Genomic DNA, 8,542 nt, shown 5'->3' on the forward strand with positions numbered 1-8,542 from the left:
TATGTAGTTTGATATTGCGGTCAAGCTTTCTCTTTTCAAATGAATGATGTGGCCATGTGGGCTTGAATTTCACATCTGACCCATTGACTGGTCAATGGACTTCTTAGTCCATTCACACATAAGCTTAGTAGGTTTTTTTTTCCAAATTTTATTATCCTTGTCAATTCAATAAAATTAGAAAGTGCAGTGTTTTTTCTTTGTCCCCAAACAAAAAATTAGAGAGTAAAGTTGACCCATAGCCTAGTAATTTTCTCGATTATTTGTCCTTATAACGAAGGTTCTTCTTAGTTCAAAAAAAAAATAAATAAATAAATAAAAGAAAGAAAAATTTGTTGATGTCTACTAGTACAATATTGACCATTGACCTAGTCAATTACTTGGCCCACAAATTTAAAATTTCCAAAGGTTCATGAACCCTCCAAATGAAAAGGAATCTTGTTTCCAACCACAATTCAGGGAAAATATCTAACCTAAGCCCACCACGGGGATCCATTCCCTGATTGTCTATAAAGATTGCAATCTCACAAACCGGCCATTTGATAAGAGAAAAGAATTATGATTTTCTTTATTTTCTCATCCTGATTTTTTTTTCTTAAATTTGATAGGAATTAAACTTGTGGGTGTTGGGTAAACCGACTTAATAACTTAAAAGGATTTAATTTAAATCATTAAATAAATTATGTATATTTGATAAAATAACTTAATAATATGACTTAAAGTAAAAAATATTACTTTAAGTAATAAATAAAAGTAATCAATTTATTTTTAAATTCACATCTTTATTTTACATTTTTATTCTTATTTATCATAATTACCTCTACGATTTTTTTTGCTATTTCATGATCTTTACTGTTATTTGACCTCCTTTGCCCTAATTATAATTTATGAAAATAAATATATCAATTTATGAATTTAAAATAAATTTTAAGTTAATTTTATCAAATAATCTTTTAAATAAAAATGCACATCTTAAAATAACATTTCTAAAGTGATAATCTTTGAATGTTATTATATATATAATGTTATGTTTATATTTAGTTTGTTAAATAAAAAAAAAATGGTTTCAATGTCTCATATATTTGTCCAAAATAAAAATTATATTATATTCCAATATTTTTTATTAAAATAAAAAAGAATTTTTTTTTTTACATTTAACAATATTTATGAATAAAATATTTAAAATTTATAAATAATCCTTTTATATTATGTTACTTAATATAAACAATAAATATATATTATTATTATTTTATATTTTTTTTAGTTCTTTTTTCAACCACAGATTTATTTTTTCAATCAAAATTTTTTTATTCTTGTAAAATAAATTATATAAAAATAATAAAAAATGATTAAAAAATAAATTTATTTTATATTTTCACTAATCAAGATTAAGTATCTTGAGTTAAAATGATTTGAAAACGTGTGATAATATATTTTATCACTTATCATATTTTATATTTTGTTGGATATACATATTACATCCAACCAACCAAATACGAGATTAAATAAAACTAATATATATATTAACTAAAGACTTCTACTCTACCCATATTGTATTAACTTAATTTCTATCCAAATATTTCAAGAGATCAATCTTAACCTTTAAAAAAACAAATAAATAATAATAATAACACAATTGTAGAAGGTTGCTTAGTTACCCATTGCAGAATATTGTTACCCACCTTAGAAAGTTGTGTCCGAGTCTTGCAAGAAAGCAAGTCAAACCTGGAAGTCCATGGAATCTGCCTCCCAACTTCTAGGCTCCCCCCATGAACTCTTCAAATCGTGGACAGCAATTGTAGCTAAGAACTATCCATCTATATAAACCAAAAATCATTGCTCAACAAATTCGTACAAACTCAAATCATTCTTTCAAACTCTCTCAAGTGTTGATCGATCTTTTTTCCTACTGTTGCAATTTTTGTCAACTCCGACAATGAATCATAGTGCTATGGCAAAAGTCTCCGGTCTGCTTCTTAGGAAGGTCAGCCCGCAGGCCTCGAGATTCTCGAGGCCAGCGTATATGGGGTGGATGACAGTCCACCCCATGCCGGCTCGGGAGCAGAGTACTCTAGCATCGGGGGATGCAAAAGAGGAGAAGCCGATTCAAGTGCCGAAGACGGGCTCGGAAAATGGGGAGCAAAAGGCAATTGTGAGCTACTGGGGCGTGCCTCCGGCTAATCTGACCAAAGAGGATGGTTCGCCCTGGAAGTGGCACTGCTTTAGGGTATGTTTTCATGGATTTAGATGGATTGAAATATGGATATGGATGAATGTATTGATTTGGGATGAATTGATTTTTGGCAGCCATGGGAGACCTACAAGGCAGACATCTCCATTGATGTGGAAAAGCATCACAAACCAGTGAAGTTCATGGACAAATTCGCCTATTGGACTGTCCAAGCTCTCAAGATCCCTACTCACATGTTCTTTCAGGTACCTTTTATTCACACGATCCCACGCTGCTTTTTCTGAATGGGTCATATTTTTTCTAGCGTTGCCATTTTCCCCCATTTAAATATAAGAATTCCATTCTTAATGACAGAGAAAGCACATGTGCCATGCCATGCTGCTGGAGACGGTGGCAGCGGTGCCAGGCATGGTCGGGGGAATGCTGTTGCACTGCCAGTCCCCGAGGCGGTTCGAGCAGAGCGGAGGTTGGATCAAAGCCCTACTGGAAGAAGCCGAGAACGAGCGAATGCACCTCATGACCTTCATCGAGCTGGCCAAGCCCCAGTGGTACGAGCGCGCCATCGTCTTCGCCGTCCAGGGTGTATTCTTCAACGCATACTTCCTAACATACTTGGCCTCCCCCAAGGTCGCCCACCGCATCACCGGCTACCTGGAGGAGGAGGCCGTCCGCTCCTACACCGAATTCCTCAAGGACTTGGACAATGGCAGCTTTGAGAACGTGCCGGCCCCGGCCATTGCCATTGACTACTGGCGTCTGCCGGCGGAATCAACTCTCCGGGACGTTGTGGAGGTGATCAGGGCTGATGAGGCGCATCACCGGGACGTTAACCACTATGCATCGGTGGGTAAAATCATGTTGATGTTGAAGTGTCTTATTCCTGATATGAGAAATTGTGTGAGTTTGATTGATTTGGGTTGCTTTTGTTTGATTGCAGGATATACAATGTCAAGGGCACCAGTTCAAGGATGTTCCCGCACCTCTTGGATATCATTAGTGGATGTTCCTGATTTCATAAAGTGGATTATTAGATTAAAGGTTTTAGATTTCGTGGTTTTTTATTTCCATTTCCACAATTCATGTGGAGGTATTCCACATAAATTTTTTTTTATCTCGTGTGTATGTAATTGCTTCAGGATTTAATTTAGGTAAAATATTTTAATCTTTATATTATAAATTTTTTAAAATCACTCGTTCACTCCTTCTAGGTGTTATCTTACTGGACAAACGTTTTTTTCACCTCCAAATGTGGGTAGTCTTGTGCCTATAAAGCTATTAATTGAAACTAAAATTTTGAACTATTTGATAATAAGCCTACAAATTTTTCAAGTTAACTTAGTATGACCTCTAAACAAGTTTATTAGATTATATCACTAAATGATATTGTAACCAGTTTAAATATCATATCTCAATTTTCTAAGTCGTAAATTCAAATTATAAAACTATATGAAATACCACTTTCATATCTAATGATTATACATTATAAATTCCATAAGCATAACTCATAATCATTAAACTCTTTGTTATTTTGGAAAACTAAATCTAGGAAAAAATTTCATTAAGAATCTTCGGTCATAGGTTGATTTTGCAAATTTTCATCCATCATGCCACCAAAATTCTTCGATTCATGGCGAACCTAGACCAAAAGAACAAGAATCCAACTCAACACACCGTCCTCTTCTTCCAAAGAATTTATTTTCCTTTAAAACAAAGAGAGCTCCAAAAATTCACAAGTCTTCTATCTCATTAACAATATCCCCTATATCATTTACATTGATATGTTCGATAAAAATCATTAATTAAGAACAATAAAAATTAGATATAGATTATTTTGTTCCAAATCAACAAAACAAAATTGATCCCAAAAGCTTATATATATCAAATTGATATACAATCATCTAGTTTATTACTTTTGATGCCAATTTTTCAAATTTCTACTTCATACTTTGTATTCAAGTGCCTAATAGCTTGTTTAAGAGCATATAATGATGTATTAAGATTACAAACTTTATTTTTTTTCTCAATTTTTATATAGTATTTTATCGCGTATACAATTAGTAGTTAACAAAGCTTCTCCCTATAAATTAGAATTTATTAATATAATACTAATAATCTCCATATTTTTCTATTTTTACATTCTATGACACCATATATACTATGACTTGGTGCGTGATACATGTGGGTAGTCAGATAGTGAGCTACCCGAATGGATGCTCTAGGTAGTTTGATACTCGACTAAGATGAATCACCCTAAAGCAACACCCGCCTTGGCACCAAAATTTTCATCACTTTGTAATTTTTCATAATTAGTTTTCTACTTGAACTTTATAAATTTTAATAAACGTAATCAAGTTTTTTTTTTTTTCATCCCTAGTTTGGTTTAAAATGTACTTTTATATTCACTTGTAATTTGGATATTTCATATTATAAAAATGATCTTGACGAGAGAACCAAAATAAAGACATTTTTGCTCAAATGAGACCAAAATAAAGACATTTTTGCTCAAATGAGACCAAAATAAGAATGAGAGGTTAAATTTCAAAATTTGAATTTTTAAATATCTTTTTAATTAAATAACCCTTAAAAAATTATAAAATAAATGGTTGGAATTAATTTTGGATTTATCTCAAATACTTTTTTCTAAAAAATAAATTTTAAAACAACGATTTTGCCTTGGGTTTGTTGTTGAGAAATAAAAAACTAAGCAAAAGATGGATAGATATAATAGAGAACAATAAGGAGAGTTTTTAGGCATATTAAAAATATTTAGATAAATATAAATATAAATACTATTTTTTATATATAATTCTTCCTAAATATTAAATCCAAACTCATCTCCTTACGTCAAAGGAAAAGATTATGAGTTAATTTGTTAATTTTATTTACGTCCGGTGAAGTTATGGCTAAATATAACCGATTCCATTAGTTTGAAAATTCGTTAAATATTTTATTTATTTTGAATTAGAGAAGAGATAGTGAAAATATCAAATGAGAAAGAAAAGTGAGATATTTAGCAAAAACTCACGAAATTTCAATAACCCGCAAAATACAACATCTGGGTCTTACCCAGATTTTGGAAGTACATTACCACTTTTTTAAGTTCTGAACTTGATCATTAGGCTCTGTCTGGTATCTAGGAAAACTAAATCCCAGGAAAAAGTTTTGCTTGAATCTAAGTTGATCCACGATGCCGCAAAGTTCTGCTTTCGATCGCTATTTTTCCCGCGAATCTGCTTTCCTTCTAAACAAACAGAGCCTTCAAAATTTACAATTGTGCGTGGAGTATGTCTCAAGTTCAACATCTGCCATTCAAACAAATATCATAAAAATCATTGATTAATAACTTACAAACTAAAAAAACAAAACAATCAAAACGAAAAAGAGAATTAATGACAAGATCACTGTGGTCGCAATAGAACAAAATTACCAGACTGCAAACATTTTCCCTCAACCTCATACTACAAACACTTTCTTTATTCATTCGGCTGATTGAAGGCGGATTAATTTCAAAGGCTTCAGTGATACCCAAGAGGAGCAGGAAATTCCTTCAATTGGAGTCCTTGATAGTGTATGTCCTGAAATCCATCCATATCCATCAATATCTACCCAAAAGAACCAGCTAAAAATTAAGTAGTATGGAAATGAAATGATAACTTACAGATGCGTAGTGATTTACATCGCGATGATGTGCCTCGTCCGCTCTCACAACCATGACAACATCCCGGAGAGTTGAGTCTGGTGCCAAGCGCCAGTAATCAATGGCGATGGCCGGAGCCGGCACGTTCGGGATGTTACCGCTGTCGAGCTCTTTTATGAATTCATTGTAGGAGTGTATGGCCTCCTCTTCCAGATAGCCGACAGCGCGGTGGGCGACTTTGGGAGAGATCACGTAGGCAACGAAGTAAAAGTTCCAGAAAATGCCTTGAACTGCGAAAACAAGGGCGCGCTCGTACCACCGGGGCTTGGCTACTTCCATGAAGGTCATGAGGTGCATCCGCTCGTTCTCGGCTTCTTCTAGGAGTACTCTGATCCATCCGCCGCTGTGCTCGAACCGCCTCAGCGACTTGCAGTGCAGGAGCATCCCTCCCACCATGCCAGGCACTGCCGCTACGGTTTCTAGCATCATTGCTCGCATTTCAAACCTTCTCTGTAACAAGAAAATTGAATCACACAATTAATTCCATACAAGTGAAGCAGTAAGAATTTTATCTATTTTCTTTCCTTCTAGAAAAAATATTTTGAGTTCTGATTACCTTGAAGAAGATATCAGTGGGGAGTCGGAGCATTTTCACTCCCCAATAAGCTACTTTCTCAGTCCATACCCTAGGGACATGATGCTTCCCCAAATCAATCGACACATCTGCTTTGTAGGCCTCCGATGGCTTCATAATTCACAAATGTAAATCGGATTTAGGCATTTCCTAATGCACGAGAGAGATGAAGATGAACTTAGGTATTTTCTAAAGCAAACTTACTTTGAAACAGCTCCATTTCCATTCCGTACCGTCCTCTTTGGTCAGCTTCACAGGAGCCACGCCCCAGTAACTCACAACCGACTTGTCACCGCCCTCAAAGCTGCTGTGGCCAGCGGCGGAGCGGGAGCCGGGCTCCGTCTGCGGCTTCTCTCTTACGGCCGACACCGTGCTGCTCAAGTTCCGCGCTCCCAAAGCAAAAAAGCCTCGCCTAAACTCACCGCCGCCATGGATGGTACGGACGGTGGCTGTCGACAAAAGCTTCATGGCGCTGCGACTCATCATCATGATTAAGAACTAGATATATTAGGAAGAAAATCAATCAAGAGCTTCTGAAATAATCACCCGTTGAAGATGTCTTTTTGGCAGGGTTTATATAGTTTTTTTTTTAAAAAATTACTATTATTATTAATATGGAAATAATACAACTTTATGCTTATTAATACGTAGTTTTAATATATTTTATTTAATTAAATTTGTTTCACGGGTCTGCATGGCAATGGCGGTGGAATATGTCTTGGCAAGGTAGATTTGTGAAATGACACAAATAACCCTTTCCATAAGCAAAATAAAAACCACTTTCTTAAAAACTACTCTTATTTTTTGAAAATAAATAATTTAAAAAAATTTCTTCAATTTTATATTATATTTTTCCATTAAAAGTTTACATCTTGAGAAATATAATTTTCATGGTAGAACAAATTCAGACTTATGAATTGTAATTAACAACAACTCTCGATGATTATTTTAAAAAATAACTTTATAAATATGAAAAATAATTGAAAATAAAGTATCATAAATACAAATTATATTTAAGAAATATTAAAAAACACAAGATTTTTTTTTTAAAATTTTGTAAATAAGTTTTTATTTTAGGAAACATCAAATAATTGTTTTTAAAAATTATTTTCAAAAATAATTATTTAATATCTATTTTCAAAAACTTTTCCAAACAAACTCTTATTCACTTTTTTTTTAATTGCTAACGACTTTCTTAAAAAATATTATTCATTGAAAATAAAATAATAAAAATGCCGTTTTTTCTCCACTTTGTATTATATTTTCCCATTTAAATTTTTAAGAGATGAAATATTTAAAAAAAAATATAAATTTCACCATGGAGCAAATTCTTATTTGCTCATATTTGTTCAAATTAGGTAAGATATAATTAAAATAGGATTAAAAAACTTGGAGTTAAATAATATTATTTTTTTTAGAATTAAATTATGGAAAGTGAAGTAATTATGGGTATTTTGGTAATTATGCCTCAATGCAATATTCAGGTCAAATTGATAGTGGTAGGAGATTCTTGGGGAACAAGTTAATGAAGAAGGCTCCTTGAGGCCCAAGAAATGTTTGAAGTTATCAACTTCGTGAATTAAATTAAAATTTATGAATCCATCTTGGAATGGAAAGTGGGTATTTTGGTAATTATGCCTCAATGCTACATTAATTAGTGGTAGGAGTTTCTTGGGGAACAAGTCAATGAAGAAGGTACCTCGAAGCCCAAGATATTTTTCCTTTTTGTTTAATTTTTCTAGTGAAGCCAGGCAAAAGTTAGGTTGATCTTGAAGCCATTTTTCTTTCTTTCTTTCTTTGACTAGAAGACATTAATCTAAAAGGGATTTCAATGGAATTTACAAATTTTCAATTATATTAATGCCATTTTAAGGTTGAAATATAGGTAATTAGTTTTTATAAAAATATAAGAAAAAATATCAAACAAAAATTTGATACTAGAAGAATGAATTTTTATTTTTTATTTTTTTTTAAATTCACCCCTTTATCTTTAAACAAACGAGTTAGAAACGAATTTGAGATTTTTTAAAACCTTGGACAGATCCAGGTATTATCAGACTCTATCATGGTCCATTATATATAT

At 32.9% G+C, this 8,542-nt stretch overlaps 2 protein-coding genes across 4 annotated transcripts; one reads left to right on the forward strand and one right to left on the reverse strand.

Moving 5' to 3' along the window:
* Positions 1 to 1,729: 1,729 nt before the first annotated feature.
* Positions 1,730 to 3,375, forward strand: LOC100247765 (ubiquinol oxidase 2, mitochondrial). 2 transcript variants are annotated; one of them, XM_002262946.5, is made up of 4 exons: positions 1,743 to 2,224; positions 2,305 to 2,433; positions 2,543 to 3,031; positions 3,126 to 3,375. In XM_002262946.5, exons 1-4 carry the CDS (start codon positions 1,934 to 1,936, stop codon positions 3,183 to 3,185), a joined length of 969 nt encoding a protein of 322 aa, XP_002262982.1. In that variant the 5' UTR covers positions 1,743 to 1,933; the 3' UTR covers positions 3,186 to 3,375. The 2 variants fall into 2 exon arrangements, with proteins under 2 accessions (XP_059590950.1, XP_002262982.1); XM_059734967.1 differs by having other exon boundaries at positions 1,730 to 2,224; positions 2,543 to 3,375.
* Positions 3,376 to 5,197: 1,822 nt separating this feature from the next.
* LOC100252878 (ubiquinol oxidase 2, mitochondrial) lies at positions 5,198 to 7,097 on the reverse strand. 2 transcript variants are annotated; one of them, XR_788447.3, is made up of 5 exons: positions 6,664 to 7,097; positions 6,442 to 6,570; positions 5,847 to 6,335; positions 5,616 to 5,763; positions 5,198 to 5,490 (listed from the first exon to the last, which is right to left on the reverse strand). XR_788447.3 is itself a non-coding variant. In XM_010667166.3 (4 exons), the coding sequence occupies exons 1-4, from the start codon at positions 6,946 to 6,948 to the stop codon at positions 5,704 to 5,706; spliced, it is 963 nt and encodes a 320-aa protein (XP_010665468.1). In that variant the 5' UTR covers positions 6,949 to 7,079; the 3' UTR covers positions 5,198 to 5,703. The 2 variants fall into 2 exon arrangements, 1 of the variants encoding a protein (XP_010665468.1); XM_010667166.3 differs by having other exon boundaries at positions 5,198 to 5,763; positions 6,664 to 7,079.
* Between the last annotated feature and the right edge of the window lie 1,445 nt (positions 7,098 to 8,542).

The sequence above is a fragment of the Vitis vinifera genome, chromosome 2, assembly GCF_030704535.1.
Source record: "Vitis vinifera cultivar Pinot Noir 40024 chromosome 2, ASM3070453v1".
NCBI lineage: Eukaryota > Viridiplantae > Streptophyta > Magnoliopsida > Vitales > Vitaceae > Vitis > Vitis vinifera.

Coding starts and splice junctions, on each gene's coding strand:
- LOC100247765 (XM_059734967.1), top strand. CDS start 1,934: ATGAATCATAGTGCTATGGCAAAAGTCTCCGGTCTGCTTCTTAGGAAG. Junction 2,225..2,304: donor GGAAGTGGCACTGCTTTAGG/GTATGTTTTCAT, acceptor GATTTTTGGCAG/CCATGGGAGACCTACAAGGC. Junction 2,434..2,542: donor CTACTCACATGTTCTTTCAG/GTACCTTTTATT, acceptor TCTTAATGACAG/AGAAAGCACATGTGCCATGC.
- LOC100252878 (XM_010667166.3), bottom strand. CDS start 6,948: ATGATGATGAGTCGCAGCGCCATGAAGCTTTTGTCGACAGCCACCGTC. Junction 6,571..6,663: donor GGAAATGGAGCTGTTTCAAA/GTAAGTTTGCTT, acceptor TGAATTATGAAG/CCATCGGAGGCCTACAAAGC. Junction 5,764..5,846: donor ATGTAAATCACTACGCATCT/GTAAGTTATCAT, acceptor GATGGATTTCAG/GACATACACTATCAAGGACT.